General features: G+C 46.6%; 1 protein-coding gene across 2 annotated transcripts in view; it reads left to right on the top strand.

Moving 5' to 3' along the window:
* The window catches only part of Ubash3b (ubiquitin associated and SH3 domain containing B), a 144,773-nt gene that overhangs the window by 112,398 nt on the left and 4,714 nt on the right, over positions 1-27,661 (top strand). For both annotated transcript variants that reach the window (XM_041657679.1, XM_041657678.1), the window contains exons 6-13: positions 6,508-6,716; positions 11,862-11,994; positions 13,451-13,571; positions 15,135-15,257; positions 17,043-17,135; positions 19,972-20,116; positions 24,691-24,797; positions 26,315-26,424. In XM_041657679.1, coding sequence (XP_041513613.1) covers positions 6,508-6,716; positions 11,862-11,994; positions 13,451-13,571; positions 15,135-15,257; positions 17,043-17,135; positions 19,972-20,116; positions 24,691-24,797; positions 26,315-26,424 — 1,041 coding nt within the window. The remainder of the gene's footprint in view (positions 1-6,507; positions 6,717-11,861; positions 11,995-13,450; positions 13,572-15,134; positions 15,258-17,042; positions 17,136-19,971; positions 20,117-24,690; positions 24,798-26,314; positions 26,425-27,661) is intronic.

Genomic DNA, 27,661 nt, shown 5'->3' with positions numbered 1-27,661 from the left:
CAGCAGAACAAGGAGTGCTTGCTACTGGCAACACAGGGGGATGGAGACCAAGGGGAACTGACGGTGGGACACAGGGCGATGGGGACCAAAGGGGAGCGGGTGAGCGCTTGGCCAGGAGTCACTGGGCAGGTTTTATTGAGGTTCTGCGGACTCCCTGAGAGGTTTAGCGAGTGTGACATGGTTCAGCTAGCTAACATCCTCATGTTCTGTCTGCCCTGTCAGCCTTCTTGGAGAGACATAGGAAAAAAATGGAGGGCAGACAGAAAATATATCAGTGAAAATGTAATATTATATTTATGTAAGCTTTTGATGTTGAAAAAAAAGGCATTATCCTGACCTGAGGTGAGTCGAACACATAAAGACAAAAATAAACCAAAATCTAAAACCTACAAAGGCAAAATCCGTAGGTATTTGATGATAGGCTGATGTCTAGAGCATGTGAGGTGTGGTTGGGCGTTAAGGGCCAGTGAGATGACCCTGCTGGTGAGGGTGCTTGTTATCAAGCCTGACAACCTGAGTTTGCATCCGGAAGCTGTATGGGAGAAGGAGAGACCAGAGTCTATCAGATTCTCTGACCTCCAGTGAGTGCATACACACACACACACACACACACACACACACACACACGCTACATTTATACGAAAAGAGTTTTGAGTTCAGCAAGGGAAAGGGCAGACAAATATAAAAAGAAAACTCATCTGGTTCCTTGTGAGAGGTTTCAGACACCACAGTGGAAGTTGTGAGTGAGGATGACGGAATCCAATCTAGACAAATGGGTATAAGGCTAGCATCCTTCTTCAGATATAATCAACGTGGCTTTCCAGTCAGTCCTGTGCCTCTCAGAAGGGAAATGGTTATCTTCTTTTTATCTCAATGGAGACTCGGGTTAGGTGTCAGCTCTGCAACAGCAGACCTGTTGAGAGCCAGAGAGGGAGCAGAACCGAGGTCTTCTGACCAACAGCAGTGGGTGATCTGTCTAAAGAAAGACCAAACATGGCAGACCCGTGTGTCTGCGGCTTCCCTTTCTGTCATGGTTTCAGTTATCAGAAGCTATTGTTTCATATTTCTGGGGATGGCCCAGTGGGTCGGAGCACTTGCCGTGCCAATACAAAGCCCTGAGTTCAGATTCCCCACCGTCATGCTGACCCATGTGCCTGTACGCTCAGCATTGAGAGGCAGGCAGATGAATCCTAGGAGCTAGCATATGTGCAATGGTGAGCTTCGGGATCATGGGAATAAGAGGAGAGCAGTAGAAGAAGATGTCCAGCCTATTTCTCTGGACTCCACACACACAGGTATAAGCACACAGGGGTGTACACTTGGCACACACACTCATCCATATACAATATAAACACACACAAATTCATAGCCTTTAGATAACTTTTATTACAGTGTATTATTAGAGCCTCTATATTTTGTTATTGGTTATTGTCCTTAACCTACAAGTTAAGTTTGACCATAGCTATAAATACAAACAAATTTCTTCTATACGCTTACACAACACAGAGAGGGTATGTTTGGCACTCTCTGCAGTTTCAGGCCTACCTTTTGGGTTTTGGAATGAATCCCATGGTTAGTGAAGAACCTACTGTAGTTAGATGAAAATCTTTCTTCAAATTTAATTACATTTCATAAGCTGTAGTTGCAATTTTTCCCAACTTTTCAACAACAGAGTTCTTGTGGTTAGCATACATCACCTTTTGGCAGGTTTTTTTTATGCATTCTCAACATGGAAAAATAGAGAACAGAAACAAACAGAACCTCTTGCTGCACCCAGGCAACCTGATTGTTTGGGAAGTGTTAAGATCCATTCTATGGCTGGGCGGTGGTGGCGCATGCCTTTAATCCCCGCACTCAGGAGACAGAAGCAAGCGGATCTCTGTAAGTTCCAGACCAGCCTGTTCTACAAGAGCTAGTTCCAGGACAGGCTCCAAAACTACAGAGAAACCTTGTCTTGAAAAAAAAAGAAGAAAGGAAGAAAGGAAGGAAGGAAGGAAGGAAGGAAGAAAGAAAGAAAGAAAGAAAGATCCATTCTATGAACCAAAGCTTCGGGGTGCGAGGCAGGTGCTTCAGGAGTGTTGAGGGCAGGCTTGGCCTGACTTCCTGATGAGAACACCCTTGGATGTTGGTCTCTCCCTGAGACAGACTAAGCGAACTAAATCTGATCTTAGGAATTTTGGCCCCTCCTGGAATCACCTCAGAGGAGCCCTAAGGGACACTAGAGAGGTGTGGCTCCTCAGACTCTTTTTTTCCAAAGACAAAAGCAGAATAAAAGGTCAAGGGGAGGGGGTGTGCTTATGCCAGGCCTCAGGAAAAGTCCCCTTTGTAAGAGGAGACGGTGGCTGTGGAATCTTACAGGGCTTTTCTTCTAATGAACACTGCCCTCCAGTTAAATCCAAGGGTAACTGCTTTTCTTCACGACCCACATTCTGCTCAGTCTGTGCAGCAGGCCAGAGGCAGCAAATACCCACATGAATTATTTTCTAAAAATAGCTTAGCCCCCTTTATCTCTTATTTGTGAAAGCTCAATTATGACGGTTTCTTCTGATAAGGCATCCACTTCCCCTCTAGGTCCCTTTTGGGGTCTTCTGATCTTCTGGAGTCCCTTGGGTGTGTGCCGCTCCCACCCTCGTCCTCCATGTCCCCAAGGAGGCAGGCTTGATAGAGTGTTCTAGCCAGGGAATTGACAACCAGAGAAGGAGACTGACTTAAGCAAGGACACAGAGCAAAGCCCGGTGTTGCTTAGGAAAACTGTGATGTGTTACCCTTCTGCTGTGTCAGATTCTCAAGTACAGACTCACAGGGGGCTGGTGGTAGATCACACGGGCCCTTCCGTGTTCGTCATGACATTGAGCTGAAGCGCTTAGAGCAACCAGCCACAGACGTGTAGGGAAGAAAAACAGAAAGTAGACATTTTGGAGCCTCCATTTTCTGCTTCGAACCTGGCTTGCTCGTTTTTAGCCGTAGTTAGATTCACAGCTACGATTTCTGTCATTCACGGGCTAGGAATGTAGCCCAGTCTGTAGAGTGCTTGCCTTGAACACACACGCGATCCCTGGATTCAGTTCCCACAGTTGTGTGAAGCTGGGTGTGGTGGTACACACCTGTACTCCCTGAGGCAGGAGGACTGGAAATTAAACGTCATCTTCAGCTACACTGTTGAGTTCAGGGACAGCCTGGGCACTTGAGTCCTTGACTAAAACAAAACAAACAACAACAAAAAATCCAACCAACCAACCAACTGAAAAGCGGAACCAACAAACAGTAGGCTAGGGAACTGACTCTGAACGCCAGAATTCAGCACCCCAGCACTCACAGAAGGAAAAAAAAAGCACCTATAATCTTAGTATTGGGAGGCAGAGACAGGAGGATTCCTGGAGTTTAGTACATAGCCGATCAAGTCAAATCAGGAAGTTCCAGGTTCAATGAGAGATCTTAAAAAATAAGGTAGAGTCGGGATGGAGAGAGCTCGGCAGTTACAAGTACTTGTGTTCCAGAGGACCCAAATTCAGTTCCCAGCCCATGTCAGAGGGCTCACAGCTGCCTCTACTGGTCCTCTTCTGGTCTCTGAGGACACCCACACATGTGGTACACACACGCACAGACACACACAAACATACAATTAACATGAAGTAGAAGGTAATTGAAAAACACTCAACATCGGCCTCTGACCTGCACACACCAAATGGGCACACAGAAAGCATATATTTTTCCCAGTTCTTAGTTTTCCCCTTTCTAAGGTGGAGATCTTCCCTAGAATGTTGCAAGGATGTGGGAGACCTGCGGGAAGCTACCCTAACAGCTAGCACAAGGCAGGTACCACAAAGAAATCCCACACTTCCAGCTTCTCTCCGGTCAGCTGCCTTTGTGTTGGTCTCTATGGTATAATGAGGGAGGAAGAAGCTAAGCATGGCACAAGAATCATTTTTTTTTAATATTTGTTGTTTTTATTTTATGTGTATAGGTGTTTTGCTTGCATGTATGTCTTTGTACCATGTGTGTGCTGTACCCATAGAGGCCAGAAGAGTGTGTCTGATCCCCTGGAATTGGAGTTTGAACCACCATGTGAGTCCTGGGACCTGAGCCCAGGACCTCCAGAAAAGCAGCCCATGTTGTTAGCTGCTGAGCCAGCTCTCAAGAATTCTTAGAAACAGACATGAAACATAAAACAAGGAAACAGCACAATGCAGGGCAAGTTAGGCCCAGGTCTCATGTCCCTCAGATGTGGCTGAGTTTTTGTATTTACTTTTGGGGTGGAAAGCAGCAGAGAGTGCTTGAGTCTGGGTTATTATTCGTTTTTATATTGTTGCTGGGAACTGTACCCCAACCCAGAGTACGCAAGCGCACACTCCACTACTGAGTTACATGCCCGGCCTCCAGCTATACTGTTAGATTTGATGAACTCCCTTCACTTTTAGGTTATAAATTCAATCAACCAAAGTTATTTACTGACCCTCTGATGTATGCCTAGGATATATTGTCTCTGATCCTCCTTATGCCTTGATGTTCCCAGGGGTAGCTGAGGCAGGATGCTCAGCGTGAAGGGCTACTTCTCTGAGCTCTTCAGAGGGAAGGCTGGTCTACCAGGCTTTGGGGGATTTTGAGCCCTACCTAAGCTGTGCCCAGGTAGCTGAGGGGGTTGACCGTGTCCTGTTCTGGGAACAGCAGTGCTGCCAGTCCCTGCATTGTCACATGACCAAAATTGAATGTGAAAGAGATTTCTAGTCAATAATTCTTTGTCTCTGAAGACAATTTTTTTAAACAATTCAGCAGAGCCCTTGGCTTGCGTTATCATCAGAGAGGGACAGGAGGGGGAGAAAAGGGGGTGGGCAGAGGACAGACAGCCAGCAAGCAACTAAAGATAACTGGAGAATTAGAGACAGAAGCACGCACCCTCATTAGAAGCACCAGGGAGACAACCTATGCGTGATCAACTTCATTCTCTGAGAGAAACCATTTTCCTGGCTCTTTTCTTTAGAGTTTTGCAGAAGAAAATGGTTTATTTGGTTCTGTTTGATGCTTTATTTTGCTTTCTTTTGAGATAAGAATTTGCTCTGCAGCCCAGACTTGACTAGACTCACGATATAGACCAGGCTAACCCCAATCGTACATCTCAGCCCCTCACCAGCAGAGCCTTTTCATTATAACATGTTTTGGTGGCTCGCCTTGATGTCAGCAGCTGGCTAGTTCACAGGGCCACCCAGTGCTAGCCTCAGGCCCCAGAGTCATGACTGGCTGCAAAGAGTACCATCAGTCAAGAGCCAGGAACCCTGGACCACTAGAAGTACCCATGCTTCTGTCCTCCAGCGTTTTCTTAGGGTGCTTCATTTAACTTTCATAGTCTAGGTATTGGTGAAGATCAAAGCTGAAGACTCAGCAGATGAGAACCAGACGCCTGTCACTGTCACCTCTGGGGCCTTAGGGAAGGCTGTGAAAGCCTCCCCCTCCTTTCTGGCTGTCCGGAAACAAATAAAATAGGATACAGTTTTCCTTCCTATTGAAGGCTCTTGCTGGTAATAAAAAAAAATACAAAACAAATGTCTAAAGCGAAAAAAAAATGGCTTAGGGCTAGGATACTGTTCTATACACCAAGAAAGGAAGCACCTCCTCCAAGTAGGCTAACTCAGCCACATGGCCTGGCCTCATGTGTGCCCTGGGGTCTTGTCTGAGCTCAGAAAAAGGACATGTGGCTTCCATCTGTTCTCTGGTGGAAGCTGGTTACCCTCCGATACACACACTGGTGTCTGGGAGAAAGAGCTTTCTTTTCAAGGTCTTTGTTACAATTGTGGGGCTTAAGGAGCCTTGAAGTTATGGGTTTGTTTTACTCTATCAGATGAATCACATAGAAAGGGCCATCCTTTCAGAGTGGCTAGAAGCACTTACTGCTCCTGCAGAAGTCTGGAGTTTGGGTCCCAGTACCCACATGGGCAGCTCTCAGTACAGTATCCACTTCCAGGGGATTTGATGCCCTCTTCTGGCCTGCAAGGGATCCTGCATGCAAGAGCATGGAATATATGTACACACAGACAGACAGACAGACAGACACACACACACACACACAAATAATAATAAATAAATTAGGGCCATACAATTGACTCTCCATCTGGCCTGTCTGTGAGCATGTGTAGAAGACAAGTTTCTTCTCACAATTCTTTCTGCCTGGTGCTTGGCACAGCAGCTAGAAGAGGGGAAATGATGTCTGTATGTCCAGCAATTGCCCAGAAAAACCTTTCAGGTTTCTGATGAGTTCCTGAAACCCACTTCTGAGTCCTGACATGAAGTAAAAGCATGGCTGGGAGGTCTGGAAGGTTGTGGAACACCAGACACCTACCCATAAGACCCTGGTGAGAGGAGGAGCTTTCTGACCAGGAGCCAGATCTGCCAAGAGCCTGTGAGCCCAGGGACTCCTGTTCATAGCACACTTAGTTTTTGTGTGTGTAGACTCTGGTCTACTGAGGTGCTCCAGATGATGGTGGATGGGTCTCACATGTCCTCTCCTTTTTGCAGACATTACAGGTGATCTACCCCTATTCCCCTCAGAACGATGATGAGCTGGAGTTGGTCCCTGGGGACTTCATCTTCATGTCTCCCATGGAACAGACCAGCACCAGCGAGGGCTGGATTTACGGCACCTCGCTGACCACCGGCTGCTCGGGGCTGCTTCCAGAGAATTATATTACCAAGGCAGATGAGTGTAGCACCTGGATCTTCCATGGGTAGGTAGACCTACTCTCCTGCCCCTGTCGGTGACACCACCTGGTTGGCTTCCTAGTGGCTGCTCTCCATCTCTGGCTGGAAGATAGCAACATCTCGTGCCAAGCATGAACTGTTTCTGGGCTTCTGTCTACTTCAACCTGGGCCATTACTCTGAGGGAGGGGCGCTTCTCAGAGCAGCTAGACAGATTCCGTCTATGTCAGCCCAATCAATGACATAAAGAGACTATAAAATCTAGGGTCCTAAATGTAGCCCTCATTTGCTAGGTGACTCTAAGCGAGTCCTCAGACCTGGCACAAATGTGCTCAGGCGACAGAGACTGTGTTCAAGGTGACAGGCAACTGTTGGAACTTAACAGGAGCATGATTCCTCACATTCCTTATTGAGGTGACAGCCACCTCACTACTCTGCTGTCCTCAGTGCACACTGGGGTCCAGTGTCCAAAATGGATCACATTGTATGACCAGCTTTGTCCCCGTTATAAACAGAAACACAAAGCTGCTTTCTCTGCCCCAGGGAGCTCAAATCCAGCTGCCAGGCTTGACATGCAGGTTTGGTTTTCCCTCTGTTTTGTTTCTTCCCTGTGACAATGTTGCTGAGAGGCAGAAGCCCTGAAAACCTTGTGTCCTTACCTCCCATTGTTGCTCCTGTTAGAAGGGACCAGAGCAGGGTGACTTCTGCATCCTATTTTCCCAGGAGGCAAAAGAACCAAGAAGGTTCCCAGACAAACCACACACTCAAGATGGGAAAGAAGCCTCTTCCTTCCTCTGCCTCATGTGCCACCCTACCCCACTCTGTCCCCAGCCCACAGGCATCCAGATGTCTCATGCCCGCAAACATCCGGTTTTGTTTTAATGTTTCTGAAGCTGAAAATATAGAAGTTGAGACTCTAATCACCATTTTATCCCATAAAAATGAGGAATGGCTGGGAGAGACCACTCTGGTAAAGCTTGTAGACCCAGTGCTAAGAAAGTAGAAATGGGGGTGGGAGGTGGGTGGGTTCAACCAGCCTAACCTACTAGTGAGTCTCGGGTCAGTGAGAGACTCTTCAAGTAAAACAAAAGACAGCCATGTCTCACATTTGTAATAGCATTTGGGTTGGGGGTGGACTTTGTACACAGTAATGGGACCTTGAATCGTGTCGTGCAGCAAGCTAGCAGCTTAGTTTAAGCTCCCCCCGTTGCTATTCTGACAAATCACTTCCCGGAACATCTTCCCAGTAAGTGGCTCACGCACATACTGAGAACTGAAGAATTTGCTTGATGAAGCACAGCTTGTGGGTCTCTTTGTTAAGCAGTGGGGCTAGATGTGGGGGAGCACACACATGAAGTCCTGCTCACCCTTGTAAGACTTTCCGTGGAGCCCTCCTCCCTGATAGAACTCAGGCTCCACCGTGGGGGAAACTGACTGACCTCACTCAGGGCACCATGGAAGGTCTGTGTGTTATCTTTTATTGTGAAGATAGTTGTTGATGTTATCTCCTGGGAACTCTGCTTTCAGTTAAACTACCAGGTTCACCGCTGGCTCTGCAAAGAGTGTCAGGATGCAAGGGTTAGGCGTTGAGACTCTGCGATTAAGAACTTGAGTTTTAGTCACATTATATCCAAATCCTAGCTCTCTCGTATACCAGCGGTGCACACTTTGCCCAAGCTGAGTTACTTCTCAGGTTTGTGGTGACTCCAGCAGTACTGCCTACAGAACGCCCACTAGGGTTTTGATGATTTTTTTCTGTCTCTGTTTACCAGACCTCATTAAACTGAAGGTCTCTTCCGTAAAAATATCCCCATAGGTGAGCTGTACTTGAATGCTTACCGCCAGGGCTAAAAATAACTCGCAGAGGCATAGCTCAGCTTTGTAAGACAGATCTTCTCACGGGAGCCTAACCAAAGATGGACAGTCCTGGGGAGACACATGAGCCGCCTGTCTGGACCCTGGCTGGCTTCATGAAAAGCTGTAGAAAGGGTTAAGGCAGTGTCCAGAGACTTGGGGTGTCAGTGGCTTTTGTACCTCTCCCCACCTGGTGCTCCTCAGCCTCCTGGATGGCTAAGAAAATGCTCTCTCGCTGCTCTTTCTGGTGGCCATTTGTCCCTAAGTGTCCCTAACTATTTTCTGGGTGATGGTGGCCCACTGTCCTCTACAGTGGGGTGAGCTTCTGGCCTTCAGACGGGCCTAGCATGTTCTAGGCAGAAACTGGCATCTTTCTATTCCCTGAGAAGGGGTTCTGGGTATCAGACCTGCATCCTCTCCACCCTGGTCTGGCACTGTCCCCGCCCTGTCTCAGGGGGAGCCAGGACCTTTGAGTGTAGTGACACTGAAGACAGCAAGGAAGCTGCCATTCTCCTCCCCAAGGGAACTGGAGGGAGAGAAAGGCCCTATCATTTTCTTCCCAGCTGTGATAAAGTAAAGACGTTACAGACACAGCCCGGGGAGATGTCAGCATGATTCCAGACAGCTAGACGTTGAAGGCCTGAAGCTTTGATGAGCCAGACAGAGAGACTGAAGCTTCTTCAGTTGTATGCCGTTGGGGGGCTCTCTGCTTAAAATAAAGCAGAACAGCTGGCCTATTAGAGTGTGTGAATGGCTCAGATTCCTTGAGCTATAGTTACTTAAATTCGCTCATTACAGGTTTAATTTGACTGTGCATCATACTGAATAGACACGCCTTGTTGAGATACAGGCCTCTGGTTCTCTGGCTCTGGACCATGGCCTGTGGGGAGCAGGGCGCAGCCAGGAGCACCTTCGTGCATCTGTATGCACAGGGCTGCAAATCTCTCAGGGTCTGACACCTTCGCCTGAACATATCGTCAGGCTGAGGGCGCAGCTCAGTTGACAGAGTGTTTCCCCGCATGTCTGAAGCCTGGGGTTTGATCTTCAGCATCATAGAGACTGAGCATGGTGGTACATGCCTATAATCCCATCCCTTAAGAGATAGAAGCAGGGGGATCAGGAGTTTAAAGCCAGGCTCGGCTGTGTGTAGAGTTGGAAACCAGCCTGAACTAACTATATGAAACCCTGTCTCAAAGGAAAACAAAAATTGGTCTGTCATTTGTAGGGGGAAAGCGGAGGTATGGGGGACTAGGAAGGACAAAAGGTGTGCCACAGTTCTAAAATCATAAGATATTTTGAAAACAAAAACAAAAATCCAATCAACTTCTAACCTTTGATCTGACTGTATTACTCATGGGTATTTACCATCGACTTTAAGGCAGCATACAGTAGCATTTATAGAAGTACTGGTCACAGTAGCCAAATGATGGAACCAGGCTAGGTGTCTTCAGCAGAAGAGAGAATAAAGAGAATGTGGTAAATATGAGTGGGATTTGATGTAGCGGAAAACAAAACAATGTCCACTTGAAGGGAAGTAGCTACAATAGGAGATTATTATCGTAAAGGAATTAAGTCAGACTCAGAAAAGCAAATATTGCGCGTTTTCTCTTATGTGTCCATCTTAAATTTTATACAGGTACATAAAATCACATACACGTACATACGTACATAGGTATGACATGAACATAGAAATCAGACTGTTTAAAGGAGTTCAGAGAACTAGTGGGGGAGATGGGGTAGAGGGAGAAAGGGTGATCAAAGTACATTATCATTTTTTTGTTGTTGTTTTTGTTTTTCGAGACAGGGTTTCTCTGTGTTGCTTTGGAGCCTGTCCTGGAACTAGCTCTTGTAGACCAGGCTGGCTTTGAACTCACAGAGATCTGCCTGCCTCTCAACATTTTTTTTTTTTTTTGGTTTTTCGAGACAGGGTTTCTCTGTGGTTTTGGAGCCTGTCCTGGAACTAGCTCTTGTAGACCAGGCTGGTCTCGAACTCACAGAGATCCGCCTGCCTCTGCCTCCCGAGTGCTGGGATTAAAGGCGTGCGCCACCACCGCCCGGTGTACCCAGATTACAACCACCAGACAGAATCTCCGTGTAGCTGTCCTGGAACTTGCTGTGTAGACCAGGCTGACTTAAGAGTCAGAGTTCTGCCTACTTCGCCTCCAGAGCGCTGTGATCAAAGGGGTGTGCCACCACACCCAGCATCTAAGTCCATTATGTACTTGTATGACAATGTCCCTATGAAACTAAGTCCTGTGCACAATGAATATATGTTTAAAAAAAAACAAACCAAAAAACTAGAGGTAGGCAATTTTTAAAAACCCGAAAACCAGCTTTCTTACTGATTTTAGAAAATATGGGAAAAAAATTCAAATATAAAATTCTAATATGCATACTGTGTTAAAGACAAATACTGCAGAGTGGGTGCCTGCACAGATCGCAGGGTCCACAGACACAAACCCAGACTTGATTGAGCACAGCGGGCTTTACCAAGAGCGAGAAATTGAAAATTCAAATACTTCCTTTTGAGACTGCCCGGTGACCGGGGAGATGTTTGTTGGATCTGCCCAGTGGCCGTATTTAAATAGCAGCCCTCAGTAGAGAAAGCTTTGGAGAGCCGTACTGTGTGCAGAAATTTTCAGTGTGGCATGTTTGGACAGTCCTGCTCTCAGCCAGAGCGCCTGTGGGCCTGCAAAGTTACAGTGGCATAGTCAGAAATAAGAGTTCTTGGCTCACAGCTCCAAACATCTGGCAGGAGTCAGCTCCTCTGAAATAACCCAGCTTTTAATCATCTCCTTGAAGTTGCTATGGAGGCGAGCACAGTGCTGGAGGCTGAAGAAGGCAGGTTGAGGGACAAGGGGTAAGACTGCTCCTGAGCCTCATAGCCACGGGCAAGTGGCGCTGGGAAGACATCTCCCCTCGCATTCCTCGGATGGAAATTGCCATGGAAAAGATTAAAGGCAGCGGGAACTGTTTGTTTCAGTGCAGCGACAGAAAGAGCTGGAACAGTGGTACATAATTGATACCTCATTATTCTTTAACGTGTCTTTGCTGCCAGCCCCGCCTGTGGCATCCTGATAAGCCTAGAATCACTGGACCCCATCCCTGCCCAAAGAGATGAGTGCATCTGTTCTTAGCTCTGAGAACTGTCCGCCCCTTGTTTATTAACTATGAGACTTCAGTCAAAAACAAGATGTTCTTGCCTGGGGATGGGTGTTCCTGCTCAGGTTCCCAAACACCATGTGACGAGACAGTCCTTTGTGCTAATTCCCATACTCCTGGCCAAAGCAGTTAACCCTTTCCTCTCCTTCCTCTGCAGTTCATACTCCATCTTAAATACCGTGTCACCCAGCTCCCTCACATTTGGTGATGGGGTATTGGAGAGGCGACAGTATGAGGACCAAGGACTCGGGGAGACGACGCCTCTCACTATCATCTGCCAGCCCATGCAGGTGAGGCTGACCATGGGGGTCATGTCGTGTCCTCGAATCTAGTCGGGATGCTCTGAAGACCATCCTCAGCACTGACCTTGCTTCTTTCAAAGGGTCCCTAACCTTACGGGGAGACAAGTACACAAGGTCATAAAAGACACACAGTAGTCCTGAACTAGGAAGAGAAGGGTGAGTGGTGCCGCCTGTGGGCATTGCCATGTGGGCCTGAGCTTGGAAGCAAGGCCATCCCAAGGAAGGAAGAGGAGGCTTTCTCTCACAATAGAGATGACAGCTATATTTGTATCAGCAGAGTGAGGTTCCTAGCGTGGTCAATGGACTTGATAATTCAGTATCTTTTGATAACACTTGGGAGACAGGCTGGAGGAAGGAGTAGGAGCTGTCAGGCAAAACAGAGACAGGTTGAAAGTTCAGCGTGTTCAGGGTGAAAACGGAGGAGATAGACTTGTCTGGAGCCCAGGGTTTGAGTTAAACAACATCAAGAAAGCAGGTGGCAAAGTCCACAGCACCAGTCCACCCATTAGCCCTGGCAAAACAAAAAGAAGCCACTGGAAGAGTGGTGGCCAGCAAGGGCCTGGCAGCTCAAGGCAACTGGGAACATCAAATGCATCAGCAGGAAGGATGGAGAAACTTCTGTGCAGTGCCGCTAGCAGCTGTGGAAGTCAGTTGACTCAACTTGTCTAAGTCACCATTGGGAAGCTGCAGCTTAACCCCCTGAGCGCATTCTAGAAAATCAATCTGTGTAGTCAGATAACAGAGTGCACATGATGATTGGGATATACAGAATGTGGCTGGAGGGAGAGAGGACTCAGCAGGTAAGGGCACTGGCTGCCCTTCCAAAAGACCCAGGTTCAACTCCAGCACCCACATGGCAGCTTATAGCTGTCTGTAATTCCAGTGCTAGTGTATTCTTCTGGCCTCTGTGGACACTGCACATACTTGGTACCCATTCATGCATGCAGGCGAAACACCCATAGACAAAAATAATAAAATTGTAGAAAAAAATGTGCACAGCAGGGCACTGGATATAAACTAGGCATGAGGCAGACACCTGTGAAGATGGAATTTCTCCCTCCTAGAAGGAACGTATCTCTTTGGAGGAGATAGCTGCCCTTCTGGATGATCATCTCTACATTAAGGACAGGTTTGACCCATGACCTGTACCTTAAGTAGCCCTCCTGATACAGTAGGGGGCAGCAAAGAGCGTGGCACGTAATCCTTCCTATTTCAAAGCACCTGCAGGTATCTCTTAGGCACCTGAGAGTAATTTATGACATCTGTAGGAGGAATTTACTATCCTCGCTTTACAGGCAGGCCAAACTGAACTCAGGGAGGTCAGGGAGATTGTCGGAGTCATATACTGGCAGAATTTGTCCCAGAGCTCCGCTCACTGGGTATCAGGGTGCACCATCTGTGGGTGCAGAGTGTCTGCTTACTCCTTGCTTTTCTTCTTCTGCAGCCCCTGAGAGTCAACAGCCAACCTGGGCCCCAGAAGCGATGTCTCTTCGTGTGTCGGCATGGGGAGAGGATGGATGTTGTGTTCGGGAAGTACTGGCTATCCCAGTGCTTTGATGCCAAAGGTGAGTGACTCCTTTCATCCAGTTTGACTCTGTGGGTTCAGCTAGCCACAGTTAACCATGGTCTAAGACTAGTAAATGGAAAGATCTCAAACAAGCTGTCTAGCTTAGTTTGGGTTTCTACTGCTGTGGTGAATCACCATGACCGAAAAGCAAGCTGGGGAGGAAAGGGCTTATTTGACTGACACTTCCATATTGTCAACCATCATTGAAGGAAGGACAGGACAGGAACTCAAATAGAGCAGCAACCTGGAGACAGGAGCGGATGCAGAGGCCGTGGAGGGATGCTGCTTACTGACTTGTTTCCCATGGCTTGCTCCCCATGGCTTGCTCAGTCTGCTTTCCTATAGAACCCAGGACCACCAGCTCAGGGGTGGCTCCACCCACCATGGGCTGGGCCCTCCACCATCAATCACTAATTAAGAAAATGTTCTACAGGCGTGCCTGCAACCCAATCATATGACATTTTCTCAATTCGGATTCCCTCCTCTCAGATGACTCAAGTTGATGCAAAATTAGCCAGAACATAAGCAATCGGTTTGTTTTATGTTATGATCCCTCCACTCTAAGTAACGTGATAAAAATCTCAGGCTGCCCAAGTCTGTCCCATCTGGGTCATCATCCCTTTGTCCAATGTATCCACAGTGCATATTGTACCCATCCATTTCTCACCTGCTATCATCTTAGTTATAAAATCTGCTGTCACCGTATCATTTGTTTCTCTTCACTGGGTCCTGTAGTCACAGCGCCCTTTCATAAGAATTCCAAGAACACCACAATTCGGTGTTTTATGCGAGACATCTCTGTAACTTGCATTGTGGTCTATCATTTGATTATTCCTCATTGCTGCGACTGACTTATAAGTTAAATGTTATGATAGGTGTGTTTTGTGAGAGTGAAAAACGTAGTCTGTTCAGGATCCATCCCTGTCTATGGTTTTAGGCATCTAGTGGGGCCCTTGGAATCCATCACAGGTCTCAATGGTTGATGGCCTGCACAGCAATGCATACCCATAACGGCCTCTAGGGGGCGCAGTCAAGCTGCTTTTATGTACATGTAGTCATCACGTACATGCAGTTACAAAATTCATGGAATCTGAGTCCTTCTTGATTGTTCCAACTTAAAGGGAAAAGATAAGTGCTTTGTCCACATTCTATAAGCTGAGGTACCAGGAAGCAAAGAGTCACTGTATCTTGCCCACATTCAGACAACAAAACCAGTTCAGAGACACGTGCTGATTCTGTGACCGGAGTTCCTGCCATGGCATCTCTGTGGCCCATCTGGTTCCGTTCTCACTTGAGTAGCATTTTAAGAAGGGGAGCCTTCCCTGAGTCTGGTTGTTACATTCACTGAGAAATTCCCTCATCGCTGTCATCAGCAGAAGGGAGGGTGGATTCTAAGTCAGTCCACTGAAGAAAAAGTGTCAGATTCAATGTTTTCCATTGCCTTCAGACAGTTTTGTTCAGTGTCTCTGACCAAGAAGGAGGAGGGGTCAGGATCACTGAGGAACGTCTCGAGTAAAGAAAAAGTCTATGCGGTCTTTATTTGCTCTTCTTCTCCCACCAGGCCGCTACATACGCACCAACCTGAACATGCCTCATAGCTTACCTCAGCGGAGCGGTGGTTTCCGAGACTACGAGAAAGACGCACCAATCACTGTGTTTGGGTGTATGCAAGCAAGGCTAGTGGGTAAGGGCCCCTGAGATTGCATAGTGTCTCCTGGCTCGTTCAACAGACCCACACCATGAGTGTGTAAACACACTTCTTGGGACTTCCATGTGTGTGTGTGTGTATATTTGTTTTGTTGGTTTTTTGAGACCGGGTCTTATAGACCACCAGGATAGCCTAGAATATCAGATTTTCCTGCCTCAGCTTTCTTTGGGCTGGGATTCCAGGTAGGCTTCTGCTTGTTACAGACTTGATCCTGGCGAGGAATGGAGATGGAAAGTCAGGCTTGGTTTACATATGCCACTGGTCTAGTCATGTGTCCCCTGATAGCTCAAGACAGTAGCATCTGCCAGCAGGTGTAAGGAGAGCTGAGGGTGAGGAAGAGGTACAGGGGCATTGCTGAATTTGCACAGGCCCGGTTACTTTTTGAAGCTGTTCAGTTCTTTGAAAGCATTTTCTGTACTGGCTGTGCAGAAACTATGTCATGTACTCCTCAGTCATCCAGTACATATTTATTGACCGTTTACTTCGGGGCAAGTTCCTGGACGAGGTAACTGTGACCCAGGTATGAATGGACGCACATGTATGTGTTGTGGGTGGCGGTCAGACTGTATGGCTGACCGAACAACAAGCCGCACAGAGTATAAGGAGAATAGAAAAGAGAAGGGATGGAAGGAAGCAATGACGATGGAGAAGGGAGAAGAAAGGATGAGTAAGAGGCAAGGTGAGCCGGGGTCACATAGGAGTCGTCTGTAAAGAAGGAACAGAAGGGAGAGAGGGGCCTTCTTGGCATCGAAGACAATAGAAACCAAACCGCAAAGATTAGGCATAGCATCGAGAGATCCCTGCAGCTAACAGTTCACTGAGAAAAGACACAACAAAAGCTTGGCGAGCGAGTTCAGTCCCCAGAACCTACACAAAGGTGGGAGGAGGGAACTAAAGTTGACCTCTGACTTCCATATGTACATGTGCTCTCCTCTCTCTCTCCCCCCTCACACACACACACACACACATACACAACAACAACAACAATAATAAATACATTTTAAAAAATGAATAACATTACAGTGGAAGCCGGGCGGTAGTGCACACTTTTAATCCCAGTACCTGGAAAACAGAAGCAGGTGGAGCTCTGTGAGTTTGAGGCCAGTTTGGTTTACAGAGCAAGTCCCAGGACAGCCAGGGATACACAGAGAAGCCTATCTTGAAACAATCTAAAATAATTAATATAATGATAGTAAAGAGTACATGGGATGCTGCGAGCTGTTCTTATTTCCAGAGCACAGGTTGAGTCAGGTCAGGAGAAAGGACTGGCAAGGTAACCAAGTCCATGGAAGACACCGACCCCACATGAAGATGTTTAGCGTTTGCCTACTAGAGAAAAGCAGTGGACCACATGGGGAAGCATTAAAGCATTAGTTGGGTCTCAGATGTTCAAGAGTCTGGCAGCTGAGATTGGGTTCCCACACTGGAATTATAACAAAGTCTGACTAACCCCCTCCCAGTGATCACAGAACGGGTTTCAGCATCTTCCCAGTAGAGGTCAGAGCATTACCCTGCTGGTAGGCCTCCCCACGAGGGCGTTTTGTTGCATGCTGGCATGAGAAAGAAAGAAGTCATGAAGAGGCGTGTTGCTTTGCCTCTTCTGTGGATGCACTGATGGGGATCTGGCTGACACTACTGGCTCTCTGTGAGCTGCTGCTGGGGAAGGGAGGTGTGTGGATCTGCTTGGCTTGGTCCCATCGAAGATCAAGATGAAACCCAAGTGACTCCATCATGCTGATTCTCGGCTGATTTGCTCGGCAGGTGAAGCCTTGTTAGAAAGTAACACCGTTATTGATCACGTTTATTGCTCTCCATCCCTACGCTGCGTTCAGACTGCACATAATATATTGAAAGGTAAGGCTCATGGCTTGACAGCAGTTATGTAGTTCATCCGACTGTTTCCTGGCACTTACTGCAGAGTTATGGAGCTTCAAAAACTGAAAGTTTGTTTTTGTTGTTGTTGTTTTATTTGAAACGGTTTCAAGGTAGCGTGTAACTGAGGTTACCCTCCAACCTACAGCAATCCCCCTGCCTCAGTCTCCTGAGTGCTAGGATTACAGGCTTGAGCCATCTTGGCTCACACAAATCTGGAACTTTTATTGAAAATTCTTCCACAAGGTGACCAACCTTGAACAAAAGTCATACTCCTGTGATGTCATCCAGATAGAGGGGAGATGCCAATCATTTTTCTCTAAGAATTTTAAGCTGTCTTGGATAGGTTATAGCTATACAGAAATCTTTACACCTTTTATAGACGTGATTCTCTCTCTGCATTTAAGTAGTTGAATCTGTTGTTTACCTTTTGTTCATGGCAGCGGCTGAGCTGTAGGGAGTTCCACAGCATCGCCATCTTACTTTCTTCGGTTAATTGGAAAGACGTACTTATTCACTTATTTTTGAGACACGGTCTCACTGTGTAGCCTTGACTGGCCTGGAACTCACTTTGTTGACTAGATTGGCCTCAGACTCACAGAGATCCACCTCCCTCTACCTCCTGAGTGCTGGGATTAGGTACACACCACTGTACCCCACAAACTGGAAAGGCTTTAAAAGCCCCCTCACTATAAAAGTACTCAGCTCTCACCCTAAAACCCATGGAAGTTTGTATTAGAGCCGTCTCTATTCTCCCCGCTTTGGAAAGGAGACGGGGCAGGGGAGGCGGGGAGGCGGGGAGCTGGACTGAACTTGAGCCAGACAAACAAATGAGCCAGAAATAAAGAAGCCAGCCAAGGATTTGACACAACACTTGAATCCTCTGTTCTTAACCTTAAGTAAACCTTCCTCTCAGTACAGAAGCGTCTGTGTGCTCACTGTGCACAGAGAAACTGGACTAGAGGCGGTGTAAGGAGAGCTGAGTGAGTCTGAAGGGAAGATTTGTGCTCCCGGGGAATCACACTATGATAAAACAGAACGTGTGCACTGGCACATGGAAATGCTGGGTTCCCTGATGGACAAAGCGAGGATTTGTGTGGCGCCCAGGTACAGTGTAAGCCACTGTACCGTCGTGGGTGCCATGAGACTAGCTGAAGTCTTTGAGTGTTGTTCTGTAAGATGCCATGGAATTCACTAGAGTGAGAATTATAGTGTGGAAATGAGAGGGACATGGCGGTGCACACCCGAAATCCCAGCACTCCAGAGAGGGACGTGGCGGTGCACACCTGAAATCCCAGCACTCCAGAGAGGGACGTGGTGTTGCACACCTGAAATCCCAGCACTCCAGAGAGGGACGTGGCGGTGCACACCCGAAATCCCAGCACTCCAGGGGAAGCCAACGCAGGAGGATTGAGGATGTGAAGTCAGCCTAGCGCATATGGCGAGACTTTTGTTTCTGACAGTACAAAGAGAGTCAAAAGCTTGGACAGACTGGGTAATGACTTGAGGAGGGGAGACTTTCTCTTCACACTGCTAATGGCCAGCATGCATGGTGGAGGTGCAGCCACAGGAAAAAATGTCCTTGTTGGTAAACAAAAATTTATTGTATTTTTTTAGCACATGCTTTATTCATAACTGTAAAGTTTACCTATTAAATTCATTTACGGTTTACACTGTAAAACACAAATTTATAAATTTGTCCGAACCTGTGTGCTTCCAATTTAAGTAATATATTGAGTCTAGTAGGAAAGCAATCACTGCATTGTTATTAACATATTTTTTATTTTTGAGTACCATTACACTATCTCCCCCTCCCTTTTCTCTTCCCTAACCCTTTGCCACATCCCCCACTGTCTCTCATGACCTTTTTTCATCAGCTGTTACAGTGTGCATTTGTCTTTCTGAATCCATAAGTACCACGTGTCCCATTTGTACAGTGCTGTCTATATGGATGGTTTCAGGCTGTCCCTTTAGTATTGAACAGCCATCAGAGACGCTCTTCCCTGGAGAAAACCACTCTCCCATTCTCAACACTCCCCAGTGGCTCACAGTTCCTTATGTAGGGTTGAGGCTTTGTGGGCTTCCCCATCCCACTCCACCATCATGCCTGCTGGTGCCATCTTCGTTCTGCTCATGTTTAGCCCATCATGTTTGTGAGACTTTATCTTCTGATATTCCTAGGAGATACACTCTTGTAGCAAACTCCCTGGACCTCTGTTTCTTCCCATCTTTCTGCTCCCTCTTTCGCAAGGTTCACCTGAACGTTAGGTGTGGGATGTAGGTTAGGGTTCTGTATATGGATCTTTTGGGACTGAGCTCCACAATTCTGCCTCTACTTAGCTGTGGTCTTCTGTAATGTGTTTCAGCTGTTGCAAACAGAAGTTTCCTTGGTAAAGGGTGATGACCATACTTGTGTGGGGTTTAAGGATGAATATTTAGCATGTAGTTGGGGATTGTGCTGGTTTAGTAAAGTTGCAGGATCTTCCCCCAAGATCTGTGACTTCACTAACCCCAGGTAGTTGGCTAGGCTTCTGGTACCAGGCATGATTTTGCTCACACTGAGCAGGTCTTAAGACCAGCTAGAGTGCTGTTGGTTATCATGGCACTAGTACACCATTAGGGTTTTCATGCCATGGTTAGCATCATTGTGGTTACAGACATTAAGAGCTCAGTAGGACTTTTGGTTGCTTCCCTCCTTTGGAAGCTTGCACATCCTGCTCTGCCTTGTGATTTTTGTCACAGCTTATTGTGTGGTTCATTCTTTTCCACTGACGATCTAGTGAAACTTCCTTCATCTTCGTTTCACTTCATCCCTAAGGTTTACAACAGGACAATCACTTAAAGATTCGGGTCGAGCCCGGCTTATTTGAATGGACAAAGTGGGTTGCTGGGAGCACATTACCGGCGTGGATACCTCCATCGGAGTTAGCTGCGGCCAACCTCAGTGTTGATACAACCTACAGGTAACTTCCTGACTTGCTGTCTCCCTGGTACCCTGTGTCCTGCACTGTTAACCGTGCCACGTTCATCAAGCAGATGATGGACCTCACAAGACCTCCACAGAATTGTTTATAGTGGTAGAAATCAAGCTACAATTTTAGAAACCGGGACTTGGGGAAGTCCAGTGTTTCCTTGTATTTAATTATATTTATTATATCTACGTCAGTGTAGCAGTAATGACATCGCGTATTTTAGGAAAACACACAAAGTGAGGATAGAACGGCTCAGTGGATGTGGGACACGACATCCATTTCTACCTTAGACCTTCCAAATCACTTGCTTATTTATCCTTTTGAGTCAGGGTCTCATTATTGGAAGGCCTGATTTTCCTGAGTGTCTCCCAAGGGCTGTGACTACAGGCACGGGCCGCCATATCTGCCTTCCACTGGATTTTTAATTCTCCTATGGTCATTTGTTATTCTTATGATCTTGGAAAGCGAAAGCGACTGAGGTGTGTGTGTGTGTGTGCATGCACACAGACATACAAGCACTCTGCTGAACCACGTTCCCAGCCCAGAAAGCCATGTTTATGTATATGACAGTCCAAGTGGCTTGCCTATGGTAAAACGTCTTGTGACCAAGTGTGGAAATAATAACGATGACATCACTGTGTTAAAAAAATTGACATTTATTAATATTTCTCTGTGTCTCCGGTTCTGTGTGTTCTGCCTAGTAGCCATCTAGTTCTGTTTATTGCTCTTTCCATTAGACCATTCTCTGTGCTAGGATTAAGCCATTAGACCATTCTCTGTGCTAGGATTAAACCATTAGACCATTCTCTGTGCTAGATTGTTTTCAATGCCCCCAGGTGAACAATCTGCATGCATGGTAAAGAATTAGCCAATAGTAATACAGTGGCAGTACCAATCAAAAGCCCACCCCATGCTTTGAGGGAAGACCAGAAATCACAACCATTTCAGTAGGAAATAAAATTCCTCTTTCTTAGGGCAGAATTTGGCAGAGTGACTGACCATTCTGCATAGAATTGTCTTCCCTGTGCTCTCTGTTGGCCTCTTACTGTGGATAATCCATTGGGTTCCTGGACAAGGTGGAAGAGAATCTCCTTCTCCATATCCCTTCTTCTGCTCTGTGGGTAGGAACTAAGATAGCGCAGTTGCTCAGCTCTGTCTAAAGGGAATTAGCTTTCCTCCGACATCCCATTAAATTGCACTCATCACTCGTCCACCTCACATGTTCTTCTGGCCACTCTCTGGCTATTGTTTCTCTCTTCCTGTGGGGGAAATAGCAGTAGACTATTGGCCCTGTGCCAATGCCTTCACCTTTCTGCTGGGAACGAGGTCAGGTTGCGGCTGACAGTGAAATAGCTCTCCCCTCTCTACCCAGCCCCATCCGAGTCCTCGTGGGTGGCTGGGTTTTGGTTTCCTCTGAGCATGTGTCCCACGCTGTTTCCCAGGATGACCTACAGCGTTCTACAGATGTGTTCCCGCTGAGCTTTTCACTGCACTCCAGATGTGCACCCAGGCCACACACCCACCAGCTGTGCAGGCAGGATAAATCTTGGGAATTGCTGGATCAAGACATGGTCCTTATTCTAGGTTTTCTTTTCCATTTTAAAATTGAGTGTCACATTTTCTGCAAATTTTGAATAGGAATAGGAAGCCTCTGATTCCACGAATAAGTTGAGAAAACCAAAAGTAAAATTTGAGAGGCAGTATGGTGGAATTGACCACTGTCATGAATGGCACCAAGTGAATAGGCCGGCAGTTCTCAACTTGTGGTTGAGAATCCTTTGAGGGGTCAAACAACCTTTCACAGGGTCTGCTAAGACCATTAGAAAACACAGATATTTACATTATGATTCATAACAGTGGCAAAATTGCATTTATGAAGTAGCAACAAAAATAATTTTATGGTTGGAGGTCACCACAACACGAGGATCTGTGTTAAATGGTCACAGCGTTAGGAAGGGGCAGAAGCACTGCAATAGACCGTTGGAGCAAGTAAATGAAGCTCAAATGGTGACACAGAAACACTCCCAGGAGTCAATATAATCAGAGCCAAGCATGCTCCGCTTGCAGAGCCTGGCCTCCAGGGCTCAGTGGGTATGGGCTCTGGCAGAAAAACTGTGCTTGGTTCCCATCACCCACGTGACTGTTCACCACTGTCTGTAACTCCATTTCCAGGCAAGCTGATGCCTCTTCTAACCATGTCATGCTCCTGTACATACATGGTACACTTCTATACACTCGGAAGGGAAGGACTGGAAGCAAAGTGAGGAAACCATACGAGGCTAGTACCTCATAGCTAGGCAGCATCCACAGGTAGCAGCAGCAGCCTGTGGGATGCTGGGTGTAGAAAGCAGGCAAGGGAGCTGGGCCAAGAATACAAGAGATAAAAACAAATACAAAATATTCTCCCCACTGGGAAACACTTAGAGCAGAATACAGGGCCCTGACATTTGGCTGTTGTGGGAGGGCCAGGGAGGACAGGGGACTGAAGCAGGTCATGGATGTGGGGTGCCAGCAGGCTGAGCTTTGAGTGCAGCTCAGGGCAAAGCCTGCACTACAGATTGAACCAGTACAGGTTGGAGAAGAGGGGAGAATGCTGGGAGAACCACCAGGGAACCCTTCAAGTTCCAGGTACAGTAAGTGGTTGGAAGCTGACCTAACTCTAAAGGTGACACAGGGCCTTGTAGATATAGTTAGCAGTGTGATAGATAGGTCCTGCTCATAGGAGAAACTTGGACTCTGCCTCATGTCCGTCAGGACATCCTTCAAGATGCTGGGAGAAGCCAAAGGCAAGAACAGATGAAGAGCTAGGTCCTAAGATACCATTTTTTGTTTACACAGATCTCAGATATGACAGTGTGGTCTCACCCACAGAGTGACTCCCTGACCAGACAACATGGCCTTTTGTTACACCATGGGGGTGGGGGGAGGAGCTCCTGGGAGACAGGATAACATCACTCACGGTGGAACTGCGCCAGAGGTGGGCGTGGACAAAAAAGGCCAGAAAGAGGAATATCCTCCAGAACAAAGATGTCCGTCCCTTAGTGGTGGTGACTCTTGCCTCTCTGTGTCCTCTGGGAAAGAGTCGGGTGGTGGGCATCAGGAAGCTTCCTCCTGGGAGAAGAGGACCTGTTGAGTGAAGATGAGGAAAAGCAAGTTCCCTCTGAACACAGCAGTGTTGACTTTCCTGATAGTAAAATAGAGCACCAGATAGACAGACAGGCTTTTGGGGTTTTTTGTTTGTTTGTTTGTTAATTGGTTGGTTGACCAATTATTTACGTGTTTGGTTGGCTGGTTGGTTGGTTGTTTGGTCTGTTTGCTGTGTAACCCAGGCTGGCCTTTAGTTTCCATTAGCAGTTCTCCTGCCTTAGCCCCGTGAGAGCAGAAATTTCATTTTGTGCCAGCATACCCAGCTGTGATGGGTGATCTCGAAGAGAACACTATCGGAAGTTGTCCTGTGTAAGAGGTTCCATTCGCAGGACACATCCAAGACTCAGCTTCAAATCCCAGCTCTGAGAATAGTTAAAGACACAGCGTGTCAGCTGTCAACCTCAGAGCCAGTTTGTCACCTAGAGACTTAGAATTTATGCAAGTGTTGCTGGGAAGGCACCACTGGAAGCATGCAGGCGGTGCAGTTTCAGAGAGCCCTGGCACATGGGGGTCTGAGTAAATATTTTCTGGACTAATTTTAACTAGTAGTTATTTCAAAGTTATAATCAAGATGCCTTGTGAAGTTAGCTCAACACCTCCTGTACCAGCACAACACCACAATTCAACAATTAAAGACACAAGAAAATGGAAAAGGCATAGGACATAAATAAGACAAATACTTCATGGACCAAAAACTCCATAAAATGACAGAGGGGTAAACAGACCCCTCGTCATGTGCATGGGTGACTGGTCACCATGGTGAATACTTTGATTCACCTATCAAATGCCCTTATAGGTTGGGTCTCACAGTTATGGTTTCCCTCTATAGCATCCCCACCTGGTCCACACAGAGAGCTTCTCAAGTGGAGAAATGAATTCATCTTTGTGTCTCTCAGGCTTTTCCTGGCACTGGGTGCATGGTTTAAAATAAGATGCAAAGAGGAGAAAAGTGGCTGATGGGAATTTCATTGGCTCACAAATAGATGGACAGCACATCCGTTTTTCTGAGCATTCCTTGCAGCTCATTGTGCATAAAGCCGCCAAGGAAAGTTCGAGCCCTCCCGGTAATCTATACAGAGGGACCAGTCTCCACCTTACTCCCCCTAAGCCAGATGGTTAGGACCCTCGGTGACCAGTGATGCCACAAAAAGTATGCAGTCTGCTTAAGTGTGTCCCTGTGGGTAAGACAGTCACGGAATGCCCCCCTTTTCCATTGAGTCACTGTGCGTGACACCATAACTTTTAAGTCTCAGCATCTGCCTGACAGAAAGTCTCTGCCCTGCACCCCTTTCTTTCCTAAGAAACGAGGAAACAGAAACACAGAATCTTCCAAAAGATCTGGAAGTATAGAGAGTGATGTCATGTTCCTTTATCTCGGGATCAAAACGTCCTCTCCTTTGTTTGCTTTTCTGCTGTAGACCTCACATCCCAGTCAGCAAATTAGTGATTTCCGAATCCTATGACACCTACATCAGCAGAAGTTTCCAAGTGACGAAGGAGATAATAAGCGAATGTAAAAGCAAAGGTAGGTGGTGTTGCTTGGGACCCCATTGCACACATGGGCATTACTCCTTTGCCATTTATGGGCTGTTCGGGGTGTTTTGAATTTGCTTTTTCCAATTTAGTAGGAAAGATAAATATTCCCAGGCTCTCTTGTGGAGCCTTTCACGTTCAGTTTGTGATAGCCTGTGAGCATGTAACATGAGTGATGCACAGGGACCCGGTAGATGGCGTTACTACATTGAGTAAGCTGGGCTCTGCAATGTATCCTATGGGGAGGATGCCCAGTTAGAATTTCCAGAAGTTCTATAGAATAATACCATCTCCCTGCAGTGATCCAGGATGGGGACCGCTGTGTAGACACAAACTCATCCACAGAAATGCATGCACTGCTTGCCTCTCGGAGACTGGTCTCAGGTTTGGGATATGAAGGACAGCAATAGCTGTTACAGCCCATCTTTTAAAGCGAAAAGCCACAGACACAAGGCCGGCAACCTGAAGGCTGTTTTCCAACTTATTGGATTGGCTTATTCAAAGGGTTACTAGCAGTGATTGGTCTATTCCAGGGCAGGAGAATAGCTGCATGGTCAGGTGAAATAAGGGGGAGCATCTGTGGGCCATCCTGACCTTGTTCCAGTGACTAAATCAATACATCAGGAACTGAGTCAACATCTGTGGCTTGTCTTTGCCTCAGTTCCCAGAATAGAGTTATGTTTGAAGATTATTCACAAGGACACAGGAGGATGAGCAGTCCAGCATGTGTGTGTGGGGGTGACTGTCCTGTTTCCAAATGCTAAGAGGCTTCAGACAATGTCTTTAGAGCTGAGAGGCCTCAGAAATGCATTTAGAGTCTTCAGAATAAGCCTCTGTGTGTGATTTATTTGGTAGATGTATGGTGAGCCCCTCAAAAGGGGTAAAACATCACACGACACAGGGAGCCTGCAGACGGAGAGCAATAAGCTTGTGTGTCAGTTGTGCTGATGGTTACATATCCATGTGAGAGTGTCACCAAACACTGTATGCTCACACCCAAAACAGTGCTGATGAGCCTGGTGAGATCAGAATCGTGACTTGTACCCACATCTCTTTCTATGTTTTTGATGGTAAAACATTACATCGTGAAGCATGGAATTCCGGGGGAGGCTGGGTGAAGAGACATGAACCCCCTTCCTCCCATGATGTGTGGGGGTTGACTTCTTATAAATCTGTGATTCTTTCTACTTTTTCCTTTTTAAATTATCACACAGGATATTAGATACTATTATGGTGTACGAGGTATTAGATATTGTTGTGAACGTTTTCAAAAGAAGTGTCTTTTGGTAGAGTCTCCACCCCCAAAATTGCCTATTTCTTTGCAATGTCCAGGGCATTGTGCACTCCAGAAATGTCTACCACTGAAATCTATCCCTAGATTTCTTTAAAATTTTTAATTTGCTTATAATAATCATACCTATTTATAGCACGCACTGTGATTTCAGTATATGTGTATGTGGTGAATAGTGAGTGAGCCGGTCGGGATAATGAGCCTGTCTCATTTCCTAGGAAATAACATTCTGATTGTGGCCCACGCATCTTCCCTCGAAGCCTGTACCTGCCAACTCCAAGGCCTGTCCCCGCAGAACTCCAAGGACTTCGTCCAAATGGTCCGGAAGGTAATCCGCTCCTGCATTCATGGGGCCTGTGGTACTTACTTTGCATTTCTGTAACTGCTTGGTGACCAGCTGATAGCTAATTTCCTTGAAGCAGAATTTTCCACTGAGCTGGGAAGACTCGTTGACTCATTCACGCAGCTAAGATGTGTGCAAGTGAACTCTGTAGGGTATTTGATTAGGACCACGTAAGAGAAAAAGGTTTAGTGGAGGATGCTAAGAACTGTAAGCAGAGGCAAGTACCAGTGCAGCGGAGAACTTAGCCTGGAGAGCAGGGGAAACAGCGTGTGAGAAAAACCAGGCTGAAGATCAGCTCCGGACCAAGGGAGTTACCCTCTGGTCTGGATTCTTCCTTTTGCCTGTATTTTCCATCAGCCATACCCCCCCACCCACCCATGCCACTTCATGCGAGGATGCTATCTCCTTTCCCTTCGAACAGAGTTCAAACTCAATCACAATTTTCTTATTTATATAAAAAAAAATGTTTCCTCAGGTATGCATCCATCCCATCAGTCTGTAATCTACCGGGGCAGATTATGGCTTCTTGCTTATGACTGGATATTGAACACAAAAATAAGCTCTGAGTTGCTTCGACAGCCCGTGGTTTCTTCTCTGAATGTCACAAGTGCTCGTGCAGGATTCCCCGAAGAAGATCAAACAAAGTTGATGCTTTTTGTCTTTTTTCTTTTTGTTGATTTTTTTTCAAGACAAGGTTTCTTTGTGTAACCCTGTTTGTCCTGAACTAGCTCTATAAAGTAGGCTGACCTCCATCCCACAGAGATCAGCCTGCCTCTACCTCCTGAGTGTTGGGATTAAAGGCGACACATTTTTTAAGGTGAATGATCAGCTAGGTGTGGTGGCACGTGTCTGTAATCCCAGTCCTTGGGAAGTAGATCCCAGATGATCAGGACTTCAAGGTCATTCTTAACTGCATAATGAGTTCAAAGCCAGTCTGGACTACACGAGACCCTAACTCAAAAAACTTGAATATTATTTCCCATTATGGCCAAATAGAAAATGAGAAATTCTTGATATGCCTTTTAAACTTGATGTACAATTTGGAGTTTAATACTTGGTACAATTGCATTACTCCAATCTCTTCCCAACCCTGAGGTCAACTGAGGTCTGAAAATATAGATTATACAGTAAGATATCAGCAGGGTGGAGGTGAGCACATTCGCATAACCAATATTATAGTATGTTGTTAAAACAGTTCTGTTTATTTATTATTGATGCTGGC

The sequence above is a fragment of the Microtus oregoni genome, unplaced genomic scaffold (genome assembly GCF_018167655.1).
Source record: "Microtus oregoni isolate MIOR12 unplaced genomic scaffold, Mior012 000008F_ref0000371, whole genome shotgun sequence".
NCBI classification, from domain to species: Eukaryota; Metazoa; Chordata; class Mammalia; order Rodentia; family Cricetidae; genus Microtus; species Microtus oregoni.
The sequence above is the reverse complement of the archived record's forward strand: the minus strand, read 5'-3'. Positions and strand labels throughout refer to the sequence as shown.